At 51.3% G+C, this 25,227-nt stretch overlaps 1 protein-coding gene across 1 annotated transcript in view; it reads left to right on the top strand.

Moving 5' to 3' along the window:
- ALPK2 (alpha kinase 2) overlaps nt 1-8,235 on the top strand; it is a 128,956-nt gene extending 120,721 nt beyond the window's left edge. The window contains exon 13 of the mRNA XM_065932821.1: nt 7,509-8,235. Within this exon, the coding sequence (XP_065788893.1) occupies nt 7,509-7,725 (217 nt within the window). The 3' untranslated portion in view covers nt 7,726-8,235. The remainder of the gene's footprint in view (nt 1-7,508) is intronic.
- The last annotated feature ends 16,992 nt before the right edge of the window (nt 8,236-25,227 follow it).

Genomic DNA, 25,227 nt, shown 5'->3' with positions numbered 1-25,227 from the left:
CGGCCGTGGGCCGGCGTCGGGCCTGCAGGATCGCAGCGTGTGCCGGAGTCCCGACCCCGGAGCCGGGGCTGGGCAGAGTCACGAGCGGCTCGCTCTTGCAGAGGGGCGGCCGCGGGGGACAAGGCCCCGAGTCACGGCGGACGCGTGGCCAGGGCTGTCCCCTAGGGAAGCAGGGTCTCCCGGCGTCAGTGCGACGCCCCGTGGGCGGCTCGTCCCCGGTGCGGTCCCCTCCTTGGCGCTCCTGGAGCGCGGCTTCGTGGGGACCGGCCTCAGGAACGGACCCAGAGTAGATGGCTGCCCCCGCGCCCGCGGGCTCGTCCCCAGCGCTCCCATCACAGACGCCCCCTGGCCTGGGGTCCCTTCGGATGAAGCCCGTCCGCTCGGGCACCTCGTGAGCGCGGCTGCTCGCCGCCCCGCCAGCAGCAGAGAAGCGGACAGTGGGCGGCTGTCGCCCGCGTTCCCCTCCGCGCGTCCCGCTTTCCCCCCCGGCCCGGGTCGGCTGTCGGGGAAGCCAGTGCGGGCCTGCTTTCCTCGGAGGCGGCGTGGCCTTGCTTTAGCGGCGGCCCCGGAGGGAAGCAGCCCGCCTGTGTGGCCGTGAGCTCAGGGCCACCCGGGAGGCCGGGGAGGCCCCGGGCCGCGAGAAGCAGGACCGACCCGGGGGCTCCGAGAGGCGGGAGCGGGCGGGACGAGGTGCGCGCGGGCGGGGCCGAGGCCCGGAGGGAAGTGCCACGCCTGGGAGACGGTCCGGCCTGGTTACACGTGTGTGTGCTGGTTACACAGGCGTGTCCGACTCCCCGTGGACTGCAGCCCACCAGGCTCCTCTGTCCGTGGGATTCTCCAGGCAAGAATACCGGAGCGGGTTGCCATTTCCTCCTCCAGGGGATCTTCCCAACCCAGGGGTCGGACCCAGGTCTAGTGCATTGCGGGCGGATTCTTTACCGTCTGAGCCTCCCATCCGCACCCTCAAAGGACCCAGGTCTTGTTCGGCAGCATTTGTCACAGCGGTCATGTGAAAACAAGATTGCCGCTGGCAAAGAGTTTGGGGAAACCCCGACCTGGATAAATGTAGGCAGTTTCCTTAGGAGACTTCACAGGGTCTTTAAAGAGCCGGTGTGTAGTTCGAGCGCCCAAGGAGGCGAGGAGGGAGATTATATGGCAGTTTTCATAATATTTACACCAGATTTTTTTTTAAAGCATCTTGTGAAACTCTTGCAGCATACTTTGGGAAGCACTGACCACTCACAGGATGAACAACATAGGGCGACTTATGACCTTCCACAAGTGGCCTCTGGCCTCGAATCTCCCCAGGATGCCTGCTTTTGCTCAGAACATTCTCCGAAGTCTTACCCATCCCCTTGCCAAATAAAGCCAGAACTCTTATTCCTCCATGAGACAGCCTTAGAACCCACCAGGCAGTGGGGGGAAAATCGTATCTTACACAGCCCTTTATCACAACATAATATTTTTTATTTGTTCATATTTCTCTCTCCTATGCAAAATAGCCAGCTTTCTGGAAAAGAGTCACAAACCTTTATTTGATCCTGCTTAACCCCCCCTGCAGTGTCTGCCATGCAGATGCTGTCCGGTGAAGACGCAAAGGAACATATGAAGACTTGGAGGGTGTTGATGACCGCAGGCATCACGAGATGGTTCCCACAGGCGCCCACTAGTGTCCCTCCTTTTACACACGGGCGACAGTCTGTTCCTCCTGCTTGTACACCCAGCTCTGGTTTCATTTCACACACAGACCCTTCCCTGCCTCCAGCTGGGGGCTTATTTCAGTTCTTTCCCCACATCCTCATCCTGCGTGTCATGTCCTCCTGCTGCTGCTGCTAAGTCGCTTCAGTCGTGTCCGACTCTGCGACCCCATAGGTGGCAGCCCACCAGGCTCCTCCGTCCACAGGATTCTCCAGGCAAGAACACTGGAGTGGGGTGCCATTGCCTTCTCCATCATGTCCTCCTAGCCATTCCTTATAAATGAAACCCTTCTTCAGAAAGGCTCTCAAACTAAAGCCTCTGTTATAAATAGCTCTGGCTGGCCTCTACAGGGGTTACCAACTTGTGGGAATTCTCTGCAGGTTTTTCTTGTCTCGCCAAGTTGTCTTTAGACGAGTCCTTTATTAAACCCGACAAGAACCTTGATTTCTTCCCCGCAGCCAGGGGTGGCGGTTTCCGCAGCTTGGCTCTACCCCATCCCGTCTCCAGGTGTCTGGAGGCAGAAAATTGCACAGAGAAGTCCTGCTAAGTCGAAGGAGAAGCCGGCTCTGCTGTTGACTTGGTATGAGTCTGGACGGCCACACCATCCATAATCAACATGAGAGGAGAGAGGAATTGTTTTTAAGCAGGAAGTCAGCCTAGCATGATTCCCACACATAGGAAGTGTTGAACTAATCTGTGTAACCCTCAACGAAATGCTAGCCAAGCAAATCCCACAACCCAGCAGGAGGATCAGGCACCATGATCAAGTTGGGGTCATTCCAGGGTCACAAGCATGGCTCAGCATATGCAAATGAGTCAGTGTCAGACAAAGACACATGATCACAGATGCAGAAAAAGCATTTGATAAAATTCAGTATCCTTCATGATTAGAAAGAAACTCTTGCCAAAGTGGGTATGCAGGGAACGTAGCTCAACATGGTAAAAGCCATTCATGACAGACCCACAGCCAACATATTACTAAATGGTGAAACGTGGATTAAGTCTGTGTGGAGTAAAGGCAGGATATAGAAATAAATAGCTTCCTAGCTCCTCTGGAAGTGGATCATGACAGTGTGATTTTTATGAGGAAATGTCAGGAAGGAAAGAGATCTGTGTTCCAATTTGAAGATGTTTCTGAAGTTAAGGATGATATGAGATCATTCGCACTTTAGTTTATCTCCTTGCTCCTCCAGAGGGGACCCCGAACCAATGGCATCAAGTGGGGTTCAGAGCTAGTTATTAATAGAAATGTCGGATTTCGGACCCCACCCCAGACCTACTGAATCCAAACCAGCATGTGAACAAGGCCCTTGAGTGATCTGTATGCCCCACTTCCATCCAAGGAGCAAGATATTTAAGAAAAGACTCTATCAGATGATGATCAGCAGAATAAATTAATTGCTCCATGCCTGGAGATCATGAGAGAAGATGGATGAGCTAAAGTGACGGACTAGAAAATTATACTAATTCGAGGATAAGGATAAAAAAGATTCAGTTAATAAAATTCAGTCGGACTAAGGTGTCTAAAAGTAGAAATGTGTGAGAGAGTTCTCAAATGCAAGGTTATTTTTTTTTTTCCTTTGTGTTAGATTCCTTGGGCTTCCATAATGAGTCAACCACAAACCAGGGAGCTTAAAACAACAGAAATGCGTCCTTTCCCGGCTCTGAAGGCTGAAAGTTCAGAGTCGGGGCATGGGCAGCGCTGGTTTCTCCTGGAGCCCTGGGGGAGAATGTCCCCTCCTCTCCCTCATCCGGAGTCATCGCCATCCTCGGCGTTCCTTGACTTGTCGGTGTGTGGCCCCCATCTCCGCCTGCCTTGCTGCTCTCCCAGTGTCTGTATCTTCTCAATAGACACCAGGAATATTGGATCAAGGTCCCGCTCTTCCCCGGAATGACCTGATCTTGATGGCATCTGCCGTGCCACTATTTCTGAATAAAGCTCTATTCTGAAGCTCTAGGAAGGACAAGACCTTAGGGGGATACCATTTACCCCACTACATCCATCCAACAAGAACAACAGTGGCGAGGGTCTGCAGCAGGGACCTGATGAGGGAGGCAGCGGATGAGAGAGGTGTGGTCCCCCAGTCCTGAGGGTGGCGTTTGGCACACATGACGTGCAAGGTGGACCCCAAGCAGGAGAGCTGTACTTCCTACTTCTTGGGTGTACAGCTGCTTGCTGTGACTGACCTCGTGTCCTTTGAAAAACCCTGGATTCACCAGTCTAAAAACACAAAGAATATGGCCCTATTTTCCCCCTAAGCCACTAAGTCTTTTTTTTTTTTTTTTAATTTTGCTTATTTTTCTCCTAAGCAACTATGTCTGAGAGAATAGGAGGTCAAATAGAAGCCCAGCATCCCTGGCTGAGATAGAGACCAAATTGTGAAAGGAGACAGGCTTTTAATCCTGCAGATGCTAGGCCGCAAAAATAGATAAACTGAGGTGGCTGGGGTGGGACATCCTGTATTACCCAGGAGGCCCAGGTGAGGGTCCAAAGTTAGATGGAGAGAGAATGGGAAGTTTAGCAATAGGATCTGGAGACACCGTGGGCTGAGATGGGTTAGCTCTAAGGTTGGGGCCAGCATCCATTCATCCGTTCCCTGAACTTTATTGGAAAGCCTCCCCTGGACAGGTATTCTGAGCATAAATGGCGTCCTGGGAGAGATCAGTCAGTAGACAGAAAGGGGTACCTGAATTCTGAGAACTGGTCGTACTTCTCACAGAGATAGAAGGGAAGTTTGGAGAGATGTCTTCTCAGGGTGTCAGAGGGCCAGGGAGGCTCCACAGAAGTACACTCAAACTGGGGCTTGAAGGGAGCTGGGGGCTGAGTAAGGGGCTCCTTGATTGAGCAAAGCTGCCTTCACTCAAGCCCTGCCTGCACATGGCCTTCTGCAAGTAAAATCAGCCCCAGTCTCTGCTGCCTGCTCTGACTGTCCCCGAGGACTCTAAAGAAGGTTAGAGATTCCTGGGAAGATAGCTGGACTCCCAGGGGCTACTCAAGAAGGCTGACCGAGCCAGGGTGACCAGAAGTCCCGCTTCTTTGTTCGGAGTCAGCCATTTCCCGTTTCAGAGGTGGGAACCGTTAGATCGCTATAAGGGCTTGCTTGTTTTGCAGCATCACAAACTGGGCTGCCAGGTTGGGCTTAAGCGACTAATGAATTTTCTGGGAGGTCACAGTATGAACTAGTGATTCTTCTCTGCAGAGAGTAGGTATTGTCAGTGTTTTCAAGCAAGCCTCAAGACTGCCTTAGACAGATGACTGTGACTTGTTTCCAACGTGCTTAATGAGGGAAGCTGCCCTTGGCTTTAGATAATCCCAGTTTGTCTGGGAAGCTCAGTTTATCGGCATGAGACAAGCATCCTATCTGACAGTCACAGGTCCAGGGGGCCTTGCATCCCTCCAGGGGATGGATGTTCAGGCACCATGGAAACTCAGGCCGGATGACATGGTTGCAGTGGCGTTTTTTTTTTTTTCCTACACTGCTAGAGTCAGCACCTGTCTTGGGCTGACTTTTCTTTCAATGGAGGAGCTTGACTTTTAAAACCTGAGTCATTTTTCACAAGAAAATAAACTGTGGGGCCCCCAGGGAGGCAGGGAAGAGCTGTTCCCCCCACAGGGAGGAAGAAGGGGCAGGCTGGATGGAATGACTCACTGATGCTTCGGCTTCAGAAATAAAAAGAAACCTTTCACGCCCTGAACAGTTTAAAACCCAGCTTGGATTTCCTGGGGAAGAACACACCAGTCCCAGCCCATTCATTTCAGGTTTGTTGTCCTTTATGGTTTCTGCCCGCAAATGAAGGAGGCCCAGCTTCTTGAATCGTATTAGCTACGGACTCAGCATGAAGCCAGCCCTTGCAGACTTCCTTCTGCTGATCTGTGTTTGGCCCGATTAATCAGACTCGGCCAGAACTCGCTCACACCCAGCAGGACCAGTTCCCTAGGCAGGCAGTCTGTGCAGTCACGCGAGTCCCCACGCTCAGAGGGGTGCTGAGCTTCGTTTAACGCACGTTCCGCTGCTGTCATCTTGAAAGTCTTAATTACTGCCCAGGGAACCCATGTTCTCAGTTTATGGGCCCTGTGAATTGTCGATGGTCTCCTCTGCCACCCACGCCCCTGCCTCCCTCAGCAGATCTCAAATCCTTCCATCTCGGCTCCAGCATCGCCTCCACACAAAGCCCCCACCAGCTGCACCCGTTAGAACACTGACAATTATAACACAGCCTGGCCGACATCAATGGAGTAGCATCCTCTGCATGTCATGCACTGCCCTGGGTGGTTTGTATGGATTTTCTCCTTTCACCCTCCTCTCAGCAAGCCCTTCAGCCCTCTTTCTTGCTGGATTTTGGGGGGCTGTGGGGGCCTGAGGAATTGTCCATCCAGGAGGACACTCACCTCCTACAACCAAGTTGTAAGAGCATAGTCTTTGATGATTTGAACATGAAATGTCCCAGCCAAGAGGAAGAGCCCCGAGGCCACTCCAGGCTGGAGGCTGGCATGGTCCCTCTGGGAGCCGCCAGACACAAAGGCCCAGGTTCTTCTCCTCCCGGGGAGAAGGCGCAGCGTCACAGGAGAGAGCCCGTCTGTGGCGGCGAGACTCCGAGGGCTGTACCCACTTGCTTTGTTGTCGTAGGCTGGCCCCCCAGGCTCTCAGCCTGCACTCCTTCAGTGACAAATGGTTGGTGGTTTAGTTGCTGAGTCGCGTCCAACTCTTGTGACCCCATGGACTGTAGCCTGCCAGGCTTCTCTGTCTATGGGATTCTGCAGGCAAGAATACTGGAGTGGGTTGCCATCCATTTCCTTCTCCAGGGTCTAAATTCAATTTCTTCCAGCCCCAAAGTTCCAAGATGTCTTCATTCAGAACCTCTGGGTGGGATGGAGGGGTGATTCAGATCACCAAGAGGTCTTCAGATTTTTATGGAGATGGTCCAACGCTGGTCACTCTGACTAAAAAGAAAAGGGCTCTGTGTGGAATCTGGGGAAATGGCACTGAGGACCCTGTGTGCAGGGCAGGCATAGAGAGCCCGGGCTGTGGAGAATGGAGTCGTGGGCACAGCAAGGGGAGGAGAGGGCGGGGCGAACTGCGCGTAGCTCTGACATGTAGACACTGCCGTCTGCAGAAGAGCTAGCGGGAAGGCGGTTCAGTGGCGAGGACTCGGCTCAGCGCCCTGTGATGAGAGGAGGGGACGACGGGGGCGGGAGGGGGGATACGCCTATGCTCACGGCTGAGTCGTGTCGGACGGCAGAAACCAGCACACCACTGAAGAGCAATTATCCTGCAAGGAAAACTCTAAAGATGCTGACGCAGCAGAACGGTCAGCCCCTGGGACTCCCGTCTCCTCCCAGTCTTTGGTCTTTACTGCCCACGCCCACGGCTCGTGGTCCTCACTTCACGGCAGAGGTTTTGTTGTTTTTATCAGTAGTTGTGTCAACCGTTGGCCATTCTGGCCTACAGGGGGAATAAATATGGGCTTCCCAGGTGGCGCTAGTGGTAAAGAACCCGTCTGCCAGTGCAGGAGACTTGAGAGCCGCAGGTTCGATCCCTGGACTGGGAAGATCCCCCGGAGGGGAGGGCACAGCAGCCCACTCCAGCCTGCTTGCCTGCAGAATCCTATGGGCAGAGGAGCCTGGAGGGCTGCAGTCCACGGGGTCGCAAGGAGTCAGACACGACTGAAGTGACTTAGTACACACACACACAAACAAAATATATTTTCTGCACACCACGAGTGTCCCCGTTGAAATGTTTCTTTTAATACTGGTGAAGGGTCCTGATTTTTTTTAAAAAAGAATTGTTTCCTTCCACCCAAACTCACAGGTACAGAGGATTTAAAGGCAACTGTTCCATGACCTTCATTGACCAGTTTAAAGCCCTCCACCAGTGTAACAAGTACTGTAAAATGCTGGGGTTGAAGTCACTTCAGGACAACAGCCAGAAGCAGAAGAAGCCAGGCATCGGGCGGAGCAAGATTCAGCCCAGTGCCACAGCCGCGAAGAAGGCGGCCTCCGGGAGCCTGGCAGCAAAGAGAAGCTAACGGCTCCTGTTAACGGTCGCTGGCTTGGCAGCACACCGCCTCGTGGGTAGAAATCTAAAAATACCCCAGAGGGAACACACAGCCTGCAGAGTGGCGTGACCGTCCTTTTTCCCTATCGCCTGTTCCCCGAGCTGCTTCCAGAGCCATCACCTGCTGTCTTCCCTGAGACTCACGGGAGACTGGATCCGCTGTCAGTCTCAATGAAGTCCATCTCTGTAGCCTTTGCATGACCTCACGTTATGTGTCTGTCTGTGTATCTGCACGTGATTGCTGTGTGGCAGACTTGCTCCCCTGCAGGGTCTGTCCACAGCCCCATCCGTTGCCAACCCCCTTCTAACCTTGAGGATTCCAGACGCATCCAACCACTACACCGACGGAAAAGAGGAATTCCGTCACCGGGTCGAGCTGTCGCACTAACGTAGATGATGCTGTTGTAGCTGGAGGGGGCTTTCGAAATGTCAGGCCATTTCCCATCAGCGCTCACACATCCCGTTAAAACATTCTGTTTAATTAAACTCATCTTTAGATACAAAGTGTAAGATGCGTGTATTCACCCAGACACTTGTTCTTCAGAATTTGTGTCGTATTTCACCTTCCCCCAGGATTAGTGGGTTAGTAATTTTCTAATCTGTCTCCTGGAGCACAGACTATTTTCATCTGGGTCTTTCCCCTATTCTTATAAGTACTGCTTCCAGTTTAACGCACTTTCTACCTTGCTCTCTAAACCCAAGTTCCCTAAGCCCAGGACTGCCTGCCCTATGTGGGATTTTTCTAGAAGATGCGTATAAATCCTGGCTGGGGAACACACGCTCACAGGGTTCTAGCACCTCCCACTCATTCTTGGGCTGGCAAGCGGGCTCCTTCCTGCCAGTCTGGGTCCTGCCCAACTTGGAGCGGAATGGCCCCCGCTGGCCCCACTGGGCAAGCGGAGATGCTCTGAAGACAGGTCGCTTACCCCAGAATGAGGAGGCCTCAGGCTCCAGCAGCAGGTTGTTACCGTCTAATTCACAGACTACTTTTAGAGCCGTTTTAAGTGTAGGAAAATGAATGGGAAGTATGGAGACGTCTGGTATGGCTTCTTCCCCGTTCCATGTTTCCCCCCATCATTAGTTTCTTAGATGAGTGCGATCTATTTGTTATGATTGAGGAACCGATATTGATTCGTGCAAACTCATTCAAGTGCATAGGTTACACTTCCATCCACGCCTGGTGCTCACACTCTCTGGGTTTTGTCACCCACATAATGACATGTGTGCGGCACACCCGGGGCCATCTTACCGCCCCGAACATCCTCTGCGCTCGGCCCACTCCTGCCTCCTTCCCGGCTCCTGGGAGCCGCTGGTGGTTTTACTGTATCCGTACTTTTGCTTTTTCCGGAAGGTCACGTAGGAGGAGCCCCCACAGGACGCCAGCCTTTTCAGATAACTGGCTGTTGTGTAAGATGATCCAGCTACTCCCTGACTGTATCTAGTTGGATGGTTAGACCGCCTCCTTTGAGGAGGAGGTTCCTCAAATTGAAAGCGGACACGAGCACGCTGGGGTCTCATGGAAACGCAGGCTCTGATGCTGGGGGCCTGGGACGCTGCATTCCCGTCACGTTCCCTGGGAATCTGCGTGCCGGTGGGGACCACACTTGGGGGCGTGGTGGTCTAGATCATGGGGATTAGGATCCTGAAATGGTGAGGGGAGCAACGAGACCTCCAGTTCCCCAGGCTGGTCGGCTGGAGGAGGCCCCCAGCTCCTTGGATTCTGGGAGGCGGCGGCCTGGGGCAGGGCAGAAACGCAGCAGTGATCACAGAGAGGAGGTCTGCCATGTCGGCCTCTTCCGGTGCAGCGGGCTTCCGTAGAGATTCCTGGCTGCTTCCTCTTGAAAACAGTGCTCCTCCTGCACATGGGGTTTAGCTAAAAAAAAAAAAGAGAATGTAGATGTGATTTTTGTTTTGAAAAGGGATTTGAAGGAGCAAACAGTGCAGCTAGTCACAGTTCATCTTTTCAGAAAATCTGCCATCTCCAGCTCTTCTTCTTACGTGATTCCCCCAGCTACAGATTACAAAACGCTCATTTTTCTACGAGGCCGCCTGCAGCCTGCTCTCCCCACGGAGAGCCTGCAGATGTATTTGGCATTGGAGTTCTAGAACGTTCCATGGTAACAGGGCACAGGGCACATTTTGATTGAAGTTAGTGCGTGTACATCAGTGTGAGTGGGACCTGAGGGCCCTCTCTTTGGTAATTTGTAACTATAAAAGTATCAGTACTGGGACTCCCCTGATGGTCCAGCGGTTAAGAATCTGCCCTGCCAGGCCAGGGACGTGGGTTTGATCCCTGGCTGGGGAACTAAGATCCCACATGCCTCAGAGCAGCTGAGCCCTGCACCAAAACTAGAGAGTCTGTGCACCACAAGGAGAGATCCCACGTGATGCACATGACACCTGAAACAGCCAAAAAATAAATATTTTTTTAAAAACATCAACACAAGGGTTCAAGAAAACTCTGGAAAGGTGCGAACTGAAAAGTCGAGGTCATCCAGTAACCCTCCTGCCCTCCAGCTGGCTTTGAATTTGGGCTTGGAGTCAGTTGAAGGGAAAGGATTTCCTCCCAGACTTGGCATTTTGCAGGCAGCCCACAGGGAAGCTTGGATGGCGCTGTCCCTGTCTCCTTTTATGGATGCTCAGATTATTTTTCAAAGTGCCTTTATTGTTTGCTGGAATCTGATTTCGTCTGTCTATAAACATTTGGAGGACCAGGGACAGAAGGGGTGCCTGCAGTGGGGTGTGTCCGAGCCAGCGCTCCTGGGGATGGCCTTTGTGGGGCTGTGTGGCCATCTGTCCAGCCACCCAGGCCCTAACCTTCTGTTCTGAGATGAAAGGCAGCTTTCCTTGCACCGTCAAATAACAGGGTGCGTGTGCCATGGGCTCTTAGTTGTTCCAAGGTCTCAGAAATGCCCACGCCTGTTGCCATTATTCTAGCTTGTTTTGCATCACATCCAATTCTATGTTTTTTCCCATCTGTCTCCAAAAGTGTGAGCTGTTAGGTCTATAAACACAACAAACACTCAACCCAGGACCCAGCTGGGATGGCCTGGTGGGTCCAGATGGGGATTTTGTGCCTGATGCCTGCAGAGTGGTTGTACATGTGGAAGCATCTCCTTTTCCTAAAGGGCTCTGCAGTGGAGCCCCATGATAGGTAGACAGACGACGATAAATGAGCACCTTATTCAAATGCGCTTGTGCTTTCAACAGTGGTTTCATGAGATGGAGGAGAGATGAGGACTTGCTGCCTCTGGCATCCTGTCCTGGCGTGTCTGGTTTGGGACTCAGGGCTGCCCAGCCCGTGTGAATATCTCACAGCATCTTGTAGCAGCGCCTCCCCGACCGTGCTTCTGATGAGCCTCTTAACAAAAGAGGGTTTTAATAGATACTTAATAAGAAGAATACCCAAAGAAGTAACAATTATTTTCTAATTATAAAGTGCTCTTGCTTCTAAATATGCATCCTGTTCTGTGTGTGTGGCGGGCACATGTTCAAGTGTTTGCAGACGGGAGACGCTGGCTTGGCCCTGTCCTGGCTGGCTTCCTGTGTCTACGCTCTGCTCCACCGGCCCAGCGTGTGCAAAAGGGAGCAGATGGGCACTTCTCCTCCAGTTAGATCTGCAGATGCCGCTTGAGCTTAGAGCTCTGAAAAGCCAGAGACACAAAAACCTCTCTGCCTTCCAGCTCCCTGCGGTGGCAGCTCCTAAATCCTCTGAAACCAGCTTGCTCTCAACCTTTCTGTAAGAGCTGAAAGGCAAGATAGATACCAGGTTCATCTGTGTGGCCACGTGAGCAGACTTCAACTTGACAGATGCAATGAACAAATACTTAAGGAACAAATTGCACCTTCAGTCCATGCGGTCGCAAAGAGTCGGACATGACAGACCGACTGAACAGCAAATATAGATCAAGAATTTTTAAAAATCCACTTTTTATGAGAGGCCCACATGGACCCAGGTAGAAATCATTTCAGACTTTTTTTTCAAAAACCACATATTTAAAAAAGAGAACTTCTATTTTGTATTGAGGTATAGCCAATTAACAATGGTGTGATGGTTTCAGGTGAACAGTCAAGGGACTCAGCTATGCATATACATGCATCCATTCTCCCCCAAAGTCCCCTCCCATCCTGCCCACCACTCCATGTGCTATACAGATCCTTGTCGGTTATCCATTTTACATATAGCAGTGTATCCATGTCCATGCCGACTCCCCAACTATCCTTTTCCCTCATCCCTCCCCACACACTGTATAAGTTCATTCTCCAAGTCTGTGAGTCGGTTTCTAAGTAAGTTCATTTGCATCGTTTCTTTTAGATTCCACATATAAACGATGTCATACAATATGTCTTTCTTTGACTTGGTATGATAATGACTAGGTTCATCCACGTTGCTGGAAATGACGTTATTTCATTCTTCTTAATGGCTGGCTAACATTCCCTTGTATACATGTACCACATCTTCTTTACCCATTCCTCCATTGATGGACATTTGGGTTGCTTCCATGTCTTGAAAACCACACATTCTTGATCAGATATGATTGCAAAGAGCAAGTTGGTCAGCATCGATTTCAGGGGCTCAGACTTCTGGTTTAGCACCGGACGCAGCTCTGATGGGACGTTTCCCCTCTGTCTCCCTCCCCAGCCCATCCCTTCTCTTTCTTCACCCACCACTACATGGCTGGTAAGGTTCGGCTGCTTCCCAGAGGTAACTTGTCCACGATACTTTCTCTGTAGTCATTTCCCGGGGCCACTATAACAAAGCAGCACAAACGGGGTGGCTGAAACAACAGAAGTCGAGGGACTCACGGCCCTGGAGGCCGCAGACCCCGGCCCGAGGTGTCGGCGGGGCCCTGCGCCCTGTCACGGTCCTGGAGGAGGCTCTCCTCAGGGCCCCCTCCTCAGTTCTGGGGGTCCGCGACCTGTGGCCGCAGGAGTGTGCCCTCCTCCCCAGGTGCGCGTCTGGGTCCGCGTTTCTCCTCCTTATTATAAGGACACCCGTGCCACTGGCTCGGGGCGCTTCCTAATAAAATCCTCATTTTGACGTGACTGCCTCTGCATGGACCCAATCAAGTCGCATGCCGAGGTCCCTGGGGGTTACGACTAAGCCATGTGAGTCTTTGCAGAGACAGTTCAACCCAGAGCGTGTCCTCGTCCTTCGCCCAGGAGAAATGGGAATGTTGTCCCTTCGTTGTGCAGCGGCCGGGCTGTGAGCGAGGCTTGTCATACCCAAGCATGTTTATACGCCGACTCCCAAATTAATGTATCTCTGAACTCCAGACCCACCTACGTCACAGCCTCATCAGCACCTCCATCTGAATTCCCAGGTGGAGCCTCAAACCTAGTCTAGGCAACACTGAGCTCCTGACTTTCCCCAGATCTGTTTCTCCACAGTCTTCCTCATCTCAGAAAATGGCAGCTCCATCCCTCCAGCTGGTTCAGAGAGGTTAAGTCTGGCAGTTATCCTTGTCCCATCTCTCGCCACCACAAACCACATCCAGGGCAGCACCCAGTCCTGCCGCCTTCCCGTTATGCATACCCACGATCACCTCTGTCCCTCCCTCCTGGGGCCAGGGCACCGTCATCGCCCATCTGACTTTCTGCAGAAGCTTCCTACCTCATCTCCTGAATTCTGGCCTTTTCCCCACTTCAGCCTACTCCAGCAGGGCAGCCAGAGTGATCCTGTTAAAACCAAAAAATGGGAGTAAGATGCTGCTTGACTTAGAAACTCTCCCAACACTCTCAGAGCATCCCAGCTCCCGCAGAGTAAAGGCCAAATCCACTACAAAGGCTGACAAGACCCCACCCTGTCTCCCAGGTGCCTCTTACCTCATCCCATACTTGTTCACTCAGGTCCAGGAACAATGGTCTTGTTATTCTCTCAACACTCCTGCCCCAGGGCCTTTGCACTTCCTGTTTCTCCATCTGAAATGTTGCTTTCCAGAAATCTGTGACCTCTTTCAAGTTTTTGCTGAAAGTCACCTTCTCAGGGAGTCCTTCCTGACCAAAGGGTCTAACTTGAAAGCCCCCTTCCTGCTTCCCCTTACTCCCCTCTGAGCTTTATATCTCTAGCTTTTACCACCAGGTGACATAATATACATTTTACTTGTTTTACAATTGTCCCGTCTCCCCTTGCATCAGAATGTAAGTTCCCTGAGGGAAGGGTTTTTCTTTTATGGTTTATTCACTGCTGCATCCCAATACCTATGCCAGATTCCTGGGAGAAGACCCTGTGATATAAAGATTTGTTCACAGACTGAACACCTCTGACCCACCATCTGGTGTTCTCCTCTGATGGAGAAGTAAAACATTTTTTAAAAATTGTTTGGCTGCATTGGGCCCAGTAGTTGTGGTGTGGGCTTCACTGCTCTGAGGCGTGTGGGGTCAAACCTACATCCCTGCAGTGCAAGGTAGATTGTTAGTCGCTGGACCATCAGGAAAATCCTCGCAAGGCACTTACACGTCTGTCAATGTGATAACTCAAATCTAACTTCCTTTGACACCTTGGCGTGAGACTGTTAGGTCTGAAAATCTTCCAAAGCAGGAAGGCAGCGTGGTGAACAATGTGGCATCCAGTCTCTGACCCTCCAGAGACTGGGGGTTCCAGCTTGGCTTCTAACACTTACCAGCTTTGTGTGAGCTTTGAAGAATGACTTAACCTCTCTGAACCAGACTCCCTCACCAGATAAGTTGTTACTGAAGCAAACCTGGGTCCCCTCACCCTTGGGCAGTAAAGCCAGTCTCCTGACACTGGGTGGTGGTGAAGGAAGGTGCAGCTTGTCTTGCAAGGCCAAGCAAGGCGCAAAGGCAGCTCATGCTCAAGAGACAGGACGGATTTCAGGCTGAGGGAGGGAGAGGCAGCCTGGGAATGGTTTTCTGATTGGCTGGTGAGGTAATCGAGCGTCAACATCAGCTTTCTGGTTGCAGCCCCTCCAGGGTCTGTGTGCTTGGGGTCAGCATGCAGCTGACTTCTTCCACCTGCTGGGGACTTCCAACTCTGCAAAGCAACCTGAGGATGCGGCTCAGAACATCATCTGCAGCCCTTGAAGAGGAGCTGAAGGCCCTTATTTTGTCTTGCTTCACTCTTTTCCTTTATTTCTGTGTCTTCTCACTTTTCTGATTAAATTTGCTCTTTGGAACTCAGGGACAGCCTCAGAGGCTAAGGTCTTTCCACAGGCAAGAGGCAGAGGGCACAGCAGGGCCCTTTTGGGGACAAAATCAGGATGACACCTAACTTGGAAGGATGTGAGAATTAATTTACACATAAAAATAACTGACCTAGGGTGGCAGTCAATAAATACAAATCATCACTACAACTTCCAAACTTTTATATATAATTTTCAGCTTCAAGTTATTTATAAATATCTGTATCTTATTCATAATAGAGGAATGAGTTTCATATATCATTCCACTCTTTACTAGGGGAAAACAAAGAATCAAACAGCACCTAAAATGACCTACAACAGTAATAAAAATTATATTTTTTCTTATTGAGAAAAGAGGAAAATAAGAAATCATGTCGTATGTATTTTCTTCAGGGTTCACTTTTCAAGTTGTTTAACCATGTTTTTTATTGATCATGGGCTACACAGTCCTACTACTAAGGGGGTTGAGCAATCAAAGTCTTAATAATTTTCTGCATGTCTCTTAAAAATCCTCAATTTCAAGCATCAAGGAGGCTTCGCTTCCTTAAAAAATTGGTCCAGAAATTGCTGACAAGCCCAGCTGCATTATCTTGCTGCTGTTTTTAGATAAGCCTAGCTTTGATCAAAGCCCTTCCAACCACCAGTTCTCCTTTCATCTTTCTTTTTTCTGGAAGAGGTGAATTTTGAACAGAGCATAAAAGGAAGTGACGGATGAACAGAGAGAAGAAAGGAAGCCAGTCCCATGGGGAGAATCTCAAGAGCCAGGGTTTGGAAGCAAGCAGAAGAGCATCCTTGGACGGCAGCAAGCAAATCTGCCTGGAACGCAGGGGGCTTCCACTGAACAGGAAGAGAAAAGCCGTGGTCTTGGGGGTCATGATGGAGTGGAGGGCTTTTGCTGATTGGTCAGAGATCGACTTGTTTTTGTGGCTCTACATGTCACTGGAGGCTTAGCACAGATATAGCTTGAGTGGCTAGAATATGGAGAAGGTGGCGCTTGCCCAGGAAGGAGGCAGGCTGGAGGAGCAGAGGGGTGGGCACCCCTGCCACACAAGGGATCTCTGGGCCAACAAGCAGCGGGGAGGGGACCCGGAAACCAGAAAGACACAGTATGCTAAGGGGCTCAGAAGCAAGCCATGGGCAGCCTGGAGGGACCCAGAGATGGAAAGGAGACAGGAGGGCAAAGCAGAAGCCCAACAGGCAGTCCCATTTCAGCATCTGGAAACTTCCCCTCTCAACGCAGCTCTTCCAAGGCTTCTACAGGGCAGGGGTCAACCCTGCACACAGGTCTCCTCCACCCGGAAGGACAGCGACCGGCTGAGGTGGGAAGATCCTGGCAACTGCAGCTCATTAGAGGCAGCTGCTGGTCGCAGGGAGCTCAGCGTACTTCTCAGAATCAGCAGACCACGGAAAAGTTCACCCCCGATAACTGACTCACTTGGCACTGCTGCGGCTTCCCCGGAGGCCAGGCTATGTTGTCACTGTTTGTGTCGGTATCCACGTCTTCCTCGGGGAGTCTCATAACGCAGTCACGAAGATCAACGCGGCCTCTGCTATTGTTTCCAGACCTGCATTACCAGGAGCCCGCAAGTCAAGCCCCTCACTCCTTCCATCCCTCACTTTCCAAAAAAGTCATAAACAGGGAGAGAAAAGCGCCCTCACTGCAGCAGCCTGAGGGCGTAAATTAGATGTGGTGCTGTGCCTGTGAGTCATCTTCCTCCACGCTCCTTCCCGGAGATGCACTTGAGATAAAGAAAACCCACCTCTACCCCGAGGATGCAGTGAGCTGAACGGAGGGCTTCTGCTTTCCTGCCCTCTGCCCTCACCGTGTCCCCTCTAGAGTTCCAATCCACCGGACAGTCCCTTTATGCAGCACGTGGAGTCCCCCAAACCCCAATCAAGCAAAATTCTCCTTCATCAAGTCCGATTTTAAGTATCCTGGGGGAAGTAGAAAACTCTTAAAAAAAAAAAAAAAATCCTTGTAGTTGGTTGGAATTTTGAGGTTCCAGCTGCTTTCAGGTCTGAGGACACGGGCGTTATCTTAGATACTTAAGGCCAGTGTTTCCCAAAGAATAATAACTGTTAGGAGGCACTTAAGGCATTCGAGGTTACTAGAATAACTCCCTTGGTTTCCACCTTTCATTGGTGGTTTGCCCCCAAACTGCTTTTGGCGTCCTTCTTCACACCTTTTTGGAGAGCTCTACTCAGAAGTCACCCTCTCAGTGTATCCTCCAGCCCTCCAACCCACTAAGCCAGGCATTTTCAGTCTTGACTGTGCCTTGGAATATCAGAAAGCTTCAGAAAACACTGATGCTTTCTAGGTCCCACCCCGGAGCTTCTGACTGAACTGGTCCGGGGTGTACTGTGGGCAGTGGGACTTTTGGACTGACTTTTAATTACTTTGATGAATTTGATGCTTTCCTTTGAAGGGACTTTCATGGAGGCTTTATCACATAGGCATGATTGGTTAAGTCAAAGACCATTGGTGATTAAACTTTATCTGCAACCCCCTACATCTCTCCCCACCCCAGAGGTTGGGTGGAGGGCTGCTGAACATTCTAACTTAATCATAGGGCTGAACCCTTGGAAACCCAACCCTATCCTTAGGTTACCTAAGAACGTTCCAAAGTCACTTTGTTAACATAACAAAAGACACCTTTATAGCTCTCACTGCTTAGGAAAATGTTGAAAAGGGTTTTAGAAGCTCTATGCCTGGAATGGGGACAAAGACAAAATATATACTTTGTATAAGTCGCAATATCACAAAGTTGCAGAGAGCTATGGACAATGCTTCACAGAACCATCTCCTGTCCGTGAGATATAGTGGCACATGAGACCCGTACAACACACTCAAGGGCATTTCGGAGTGCCTACCCTTGGCCCAATCATCAGGGGGGCACTCCAGGTGGAGAGCTTTGGAAAAGGAAGGCGGCTGCTTCTGCAACTTCCAGTTCTACCAAATTGCAAGGGGTGCCAAGAAATGTAAGCATCAGTTTCTGAAAGTGAGGAGCTGTGCTCCTTACGGGTCCAGCCCTGATTGTGGGGATGCTAAGCCTCTGCCCATGTGATCTGAGGTCAGGAGACCCACAGGTTCTTTTGTCACAAAACACTTTCTTCATCTTTTGTCTCGCACCCAGGAAGTCAACCTTCTGGTGAGAATGTTGCCTCTCAAGATACAATGCAGATAGGTTGCCAGGGAGGATCACTCATGTCATCTCTTCGTGTAGGAAGCTGGGAGTCTGGCAACGGGACGGAACGATGCCACCCTCTGCATAGCGCTGTTGATGTCTTCAAAGTGTGGATGACATCATTAATGCCTGATGACAATCTAGGAGGAGAGGCATCTGGCATCCGAATCCCCCTTTTCTCAAGAAGGAAACTGAATGTGGAGGCGATGTTCGGTGTGTTTATGACACAGCCCCTGAGCCGGCAATCTCTTTAAAATCGTGGTGACACTGGTCTATGACATTACGTAAGTTTCACGTGTGGGTCACTCGGTCGTGTCCGGCTCCGCGACCCCATGGACCAGCCGCCAGGCTCCACGGGCTCCTCTGTCCCTGGACTCTCCTGGGCGGGCATCCTGGAGTGGACTGCCATCCCTTCTCCAGGTTTCCTGTGTGCACATGATGGTCTGCCTTCTGTGTACACTACAGTCTGCTCAGCATCACGTCCAGTTTCCAACCACACACTTGAGCCGCTTTTCCCATTTCACCCTCCCCCACCTTCTTCCCCTCCAGTAACCACCAACCTGCTCTCTGTATACCCCAAGAAAAGCCCTCAAGCCCTCGCTAAGCTGAGCCCCAGCAACCTCCAGGAGGCATACTGAAGCAAAGAAGGGAAAGCAGAAGGGACCCCCAGCCCAGCTTGGCTGCCCTTATTCTGCTGGGGTCCCGCTATCACCACCCCAAGCTGGCCTTCAGGGTCTCAGGCCTGAGTGCCTCTGGCATGTTTCCTAAGACAGAAACACCTCCTGCGTGGGTCACTCCGCTTGTCAGCATTAACTTCTCAGGGTGCTTACTAGATGCTTCAGCAAATAATTTTAGTCTGTTCTATTTTTATTCTTCTATCTGTATTGCATAACAGTGCAAAAGGATGGCCACAGTTTGTGCAAATACATGCATATGTTTACACCATTTATAGATACTGTTATAGCCATGCTTTCTGGGAAACAAACTCACTCAGAAGGACAATGCAGATAGTGGAGTGCAGTTTATTACACTGGCGGGCCCAAGGCAGAGTCTCCTCTTAGCTAAGGGCCCCCGACCAGCATTTGTGAAAATCTTTTATATCCCATGTGTACGTGTCCAAACCCACCAGCCCAAATCCCTTGAGGCTTACAAAGGAAGGGTAAATACAATCACAATAACCCCATCATTCACACGTTATGTGTTCAAATAGTTAATAAGCCTGTGGTTACATTCCAATAGATACTGTCCGTAGGCAGGAGTGATTAGTGTCTGTTTTCTCTTAGGCAATGAGTAACCTGGATGTGATCCTCAAGATTCTCCTGCCCAGAGGGGGTCTTATCCTTCCATTGTCATTCCCACAGGTCTAAGCACAGAGTTCAGAGTCCATTGGAGAGGCGGCCTAGCACGATCAGCACGGACAGGCCTGAGATGGAGTCCAGGCCCTATGAATTCCTTCTTCAACACAATAAATAGTCCTAAATGCACAGCATGTGAGCGAGTGGTTTGCAGGTCACTCTGCTTTCTCCCAAAGTCGTGAGTCATCCCTTCCCCAGTTTCATAAAGACCAGGATGCTGGTTCTGACCGCCAGACACCCCTCACACTTAGCCTATGCTGGGATTTGGGTGGGGGGCTTCCACCCCTCTCCAGAGCCCAGGCTTCACCTTCTGTACCCCCACTGCAGCTCCAGGGGTCACCCCTCTGTCTGAGAAGGAGGTTACTGTCACAGGCCACTGAAGGGGCTGGGGTGTGTCCACACACGGCACTTGGGGAGGGGTCCAGCCAGTCTCAGGCATAGATGGGAGTCTGGACATCCTCTCCCGGACACTCCAGGGATCTGAGCAGGCAGCTGTCATGGAACTGTCACTCCGCAGTCACCAGTAAACAGATAATGTAAGCCTCGAAATGGTCCCAAGTGCAGCGCTGTAGGCTCAGCCTCCAGGGATGCCCCCATGGTGTGCCCCTCCCCAGGCCCAGTCTGCCCAGCACCCCCACCCACCCTCACCCTTCCCCTCCCCACTCCCTGTGCTGCTCCCAGCCCGATGACCCTCCTTCTCCTTCCTCCCTGGGTGGGAGAGGAAAACTGGTCTGCCTTTTTCCTTTGATTCTAAAGTCCTGTTTGGGGGAAATGCATTAAAAACTGTACTTTAATTTTGCTTTTTTATCCTATTCCTACTATAACAATCCGTTTCTCCTCGAGGCTACATCATATCTGCCTCCCCACTACCAGAACAGTCCATACGGGGAAGAGAGAAAAAAGAAAGTACTCTCTATCTGTTCCCTCTTCTTCTTTAGAAAAGTGTGAGAAAAAAAAGTGTTGGTCGCTCAGTCGTGTCTGAGTCTGCAACCACATGGACTGTAGCCCACCAGGCCTCTCTGTCCATGGGATTCTCCAGGCAAGAATACTGGAGTGGGTTGCCATGTCCTCCTCCAGGGGATCTTCCTGACCTAGGGATTGAACCCGGGTCTCCCCCATTGCAGGCAGATTCTTTACCTCTTCTTTAGAATCAGGACCCAATTTTGTTCAGAGAGGAAAAGTGCTTAGTTAAAATGCTGTTTCCCAGACTCCCTTGCAGCGGAGCATAGTCCCAGTTCTGACCAATGAGGTCTAAGTACTCACAGAGGTGGGGCTTCCAGGAACTTTCTTTAAAAAGGATTCAGTTAGAGTGCAACTGCACTTTGGGCCCTTCATCCTTTAAGACGTTCCCTCCTGGAACATGAACTTGATAGCTGGAGCTCTAGTAATCATGTTGCGACTGTGAGGACAGAACAGGATGGACATCCAGAAAGACATAAATTGTTGAAGACACTGCGAACCTGCTGCCCCAGCCCCAGGCACTTTACCTCTTTATTTTTAGTTAAAGGGGAGAAAAAATGTCTACATGACTTCTTACTTGCTGCATCCTTTTATATAAGATGCTCCTCTTAAAAAACAAAGCTCTCAAAGTCATTCAAAACAGGACACCTCGTTTAACAGCAGCAGGGGTGCTCCGCTCTGACTGTGCATTATCGTCAGCTGGTGCACTTTAAAAATGTCAGTGCCTGGGTCCCCCTGAGATCCTTAGGTAAATCGGTCTGGGGCAGAGCCTTAGGCATTAGGATTTTTAAAGCTCTCAGGGTGATTATGATGTGCAGCCACGGGTGCCCAAACTCTGCTGTTCTAGTTTCCAAGGCAAGAATAATTGGTTAATTGATTCCTTCTGCTGCTCTCATTAAACACTGATGGGCACTGTGGCGGACCATGTCCGTAGCCCAGAGGTTTATCAGCGTCACCTGCAGGGCTGATTAAAGCACAGGTTGCTGGCCCCACCCCTAGGGCTTTGGATTTACTGGGTCTGGGGTGGGCCGGAGAATCTGCGTTTCTAACAAGCTCCCGGGATCTTCCTGCTTTTCGTCCCCAGGCCCCTTCTCTTGTGTGCCGTTCCTGCTCTGTCCCCCCTCTGGGCCCTGACCGCGCTGCTTTGCTCTACTCTTGTGCCCTCCTTGGAAAGCAGAACATTAGCTTGCTCCCTTGGAAAGGACTTTTAGGCAGTAGCACCCTAGCAGTTTAGGCCAAGACCCTCCCCTCCTCTGTCTGATAAAACCTTCACTGTCTTCCAAGTTTCCACTCACAGGTCACCTCCTCCAGGAAGTCTTCCTTTCGGCCCCCACATCTGTGCTCCCAGAGGCCCTGGTCCCTCTGTCTTCTTGCACTTGAGTGCAGTTGCTTTGCTGAATCCCTTTTCTCCTAAGACAGAAATACGATTTCTCTCTATGCCTGGGATTCAGCTGAAGCTCCAATACTTTGGCCACCTGATGCAAAGAGCTGACTCACTGGAAAAGACCTTGATGCTGGGAAAGATTGAGGGCAGAAGGAGAAGGGGACGACAGAGGCTGAGATGGCTGGATGGCATCAGTGACTCAATGGGTATGAGTCTGAGTAAACTCCGGGAGTTGGTGATGGACAGGGAGGCCTGGCGTGCTGCGATTCATGGGGTCGCAAAGAGTCGGACACGACTGAGCGACTGAACAACCGCCCTGGTCTCTGTCTTCCTCGTCCTCCAAACACACTTTGCTCTGGGGGATTGTTGGTGTTATTTCACTTGGCAGGAGTGGTCTTGCCGGCACCCCAAGCCTCCTGCCATTTCCACCTCTTGTTCTGAAGTTCTCAGTCACAGAGTCGCTCCTTAGAATGGCGGTGCTCACCTGGGGGTGATTTTGCCCCCCGCCAGGGGCTCTGTCCACCTCTGGAGATATTTCTGGTGGTCACAACTGGGAGGTCCTACCGGCCTCTACTGGGTCCAAGTCAAGGATGCAGCTCAGGGTCTGACGTCCTTCGGACACTTACCAACGACAGAATCCTCTGGCCCAAAAGGTCAGTAGTGCCCAGGCTGAGAGACCCTCCCCTCTAAGGCGCCCCTGAGAGTGGAGAGGCCGCTCTGCCCGGCAGGGCTGGGTGGGTTGGTTAGTACCGGCCAGTCCGTAACACTACAGTTCCTGGGGTGGGCTGAAGGCTTCTCCAGCATCGGCAGAGCTGAGAATTCTCGAGCTGGTGATGGTGGTGGTGACGGCAAACAGTCATTCTGAGCTGAGGCCTACAGGCCCTCTGGGGCTCAGGGGCAGCTGAGCGGAGCTGGCGCCTCCCACCGCGCCCCAGAGAGGGAGGGACAGCAGCCGTCTTTGTAGGAGAGCTGCCGGGAAGGAGAGGCCTCGGGAAGGACCGTGCCTCGGAGCCCTCGGAGAACCTCCGCCTCAGGGACCAACGCCTCTGCCCCCGGCGCTGCTGGGCCTCCGCTCAGAGGCTCTGCGAAATGGGCGGGAACCCTGGCAGGAAGTGAATCCTGGACCGGATGTGCTCACGGAGAAACGCCCGGAAGCCGTTCTGCCCGATCCTGACTGGCAGCTCTTTTCAGACGAGTTTCTCTGGCCCACGCCGCGGTGTGTGGGGCTCAGAGCCGCGCTCCTTGCCACCTGGAGAAATCGGCCTCTGTGGGGCCACCCCCGGGGGCCCAGGGGCCTCAGAGGAGGCCGTGGTTTGTCGCCAACGTTTCAGAATGTAGTGCAGAAGGTAGGATCCTTCCAGAGATGCAAAGAGAACGTCCCAGTGGGACCAGCTGAGCGCTAAGGAAACATGTCTATCACAAGATACTGGAGAGCAGAAGGCTCCCCACAGGAGGGCCTGAAACACAGACTAAGAGGCCTTGGCGTATGCTTAGGCGAATGACTATTGCTTCAAGTCAGAGCTCCTTAAGCCCTCATTGGGTCAAGGACCCTCGTGACGGTTGGACGACAGCTCTGGGCCCTCACCCTAGGAAAGTGCATCTAGGCATAAAAGGTCATTGTCAGCTTCGAGGGGGTGGAGGATCACCCTGGTTGCATCCCTGAACTCGGGATTTAATGCATCCATCCTCAGGACCAGAGAAATGCCAGCATCTCAGGCTGGCATCTGGCATGAGATATCCACAGAGCAGATGTTCAGATGATTAAAGACAAGGTGTTTGGCAGGAAAAGAGGCCCAGTGGATGAGAGAGACAGGCCAGCCGCATAATTGTAACAGTATGGATATTGGCCAAAATGAAATATTGATTAGCAATTATATGGCCCAATGAGTGGGGACAGGTCCCTGGAGCCAGGCATGCAATTCTTGGCTTCAGCAATCATTTATGTAGCCAACAAAACAGCAAGGTCCCTGTCCTTATGTGCCTGACCTTCCAGGGTGGACACAGAAAATAAGCAAATGATGTCAGGTGGTGAAGAATGTTACAACGAGGGGGGAAGGCTTCACTGAAATGACAGCTTTGAGCGGATACAAGAATAGGGTGAAGGAGTGAAGTGTGCACGTGTCTGGGAGAAAGGTTCTGGACAGGAAGCAGCAGGTGCAAATGTCCTGGGGCAGAAGCACACTTGGCACTTTTGAGGATCAGGAAGCTGGTGGGTGTGCCATGGAGTGAGCAAGAGGAAGAGCAAGAGATGAGGTCTGTCTGAGAGGGAGGTTTGGGATCCTTGGGTTTTGTTCTCAGTGGGATGAGAAGCCATTAAACGATTGTGAGCAGGGAAGTAACACGATCTCATTAAGGTTTTTAAAATGAATTGAGCTCCAGTGGTAGAAAGTGAGTGGGCATGGTCAACATTCTCATGATAATATTAATAACAGTCATATTCTCCTGCTTTATCAGATAAGTTATTCACTCTTCCTTGATCTTTATGTGGGGTCAGCAAACTTTTTCTGTAAATGGTCAGATAGTAAATATTTCAGGCTTTGTGGACCATATGGCCTCTGCCATATCTACTCTGCTCTGCCTTTGGAGCTTGAAAACAGCCATTGACAATAGGTAAATGAATGACCCTGGCCATATTCTAGGGGACCAGCCATCCCAACCTGCCTGGACAAAGGGGTTTTCCGGAATTAAGAGTTGCCTCTTTCTTAGCTCAACTGAGATAATGTGGGAAAGTGGGGATGGTTGGTGAATTCCAAGAAACCTTTGTGAATGCTGAAATTTGCATACCATCTATATTTTACACATCATGAAATAATATTCTTTTGATCTTTTCTCCAGTGCTCGCTTCGGCAGCACATATACTAAAATTGATCTTTTCCCCAATACTTAAAAAAACATAAAGACATGCTTCGCTCACACAAAAACAGTCTGGGTTTGACCCACAGACTGTAGGCTGTCAACCACTGGTCTTGGGGACCCATCAGTGACAGGCAGGACCACGCACACCTGCCCTTCTCCTGTGTTTCCCCTCCATCGGGCCGCCAGGGATCCCAGCCCCTGCCCACCTCTCTAGCCCCATCCCCTGCAGGCCACCATGTACCTGCCACACCAGCTGGCTTCACGGTCTTTGTCTCTGTTCCAGACTCCATTCCGCTTGACGACTTGACACGTGCTATCCCCCCTTTTCCTGAGAAGTCTTCCCCTACCTTTTCATCTGGAGAAGGACTAGCTCCTGCTCAGAGTGAAAGTTACACATCACTCTCTGCTTTAGACTTTCTCATACACACGCCTTTTGTTTTTTCTGCCCCAAGGTTGGCCAGCAGCCTCTGTCCCGGCCTGGCATGAAAGATGCTCCAGTGGGAATACAACCAGTTCTCTGGTTCAGGAACCCAAACTGAGATATGGGGAAGGAGGAGTCACTTGGTAGCATATGAGGAAACTGAAAAGACA

Source organism: Muntiacus reevesi, chromosome 4, assembly GCF_963930625.1.
Source record: "Muntiacus reevesi chromosome 4, mMunRee1.1, whole genome shotgun sequence".
Lineage (NCBI taxonomy): Eukaryota > Metazoa > Chordata > Mammalia > Artiodactyla > Cervidae > Muntiacus > Muntiacus reevesi.
This window is presented reverse-complemented; position numbering and strand designations above follow the sequence as displayed.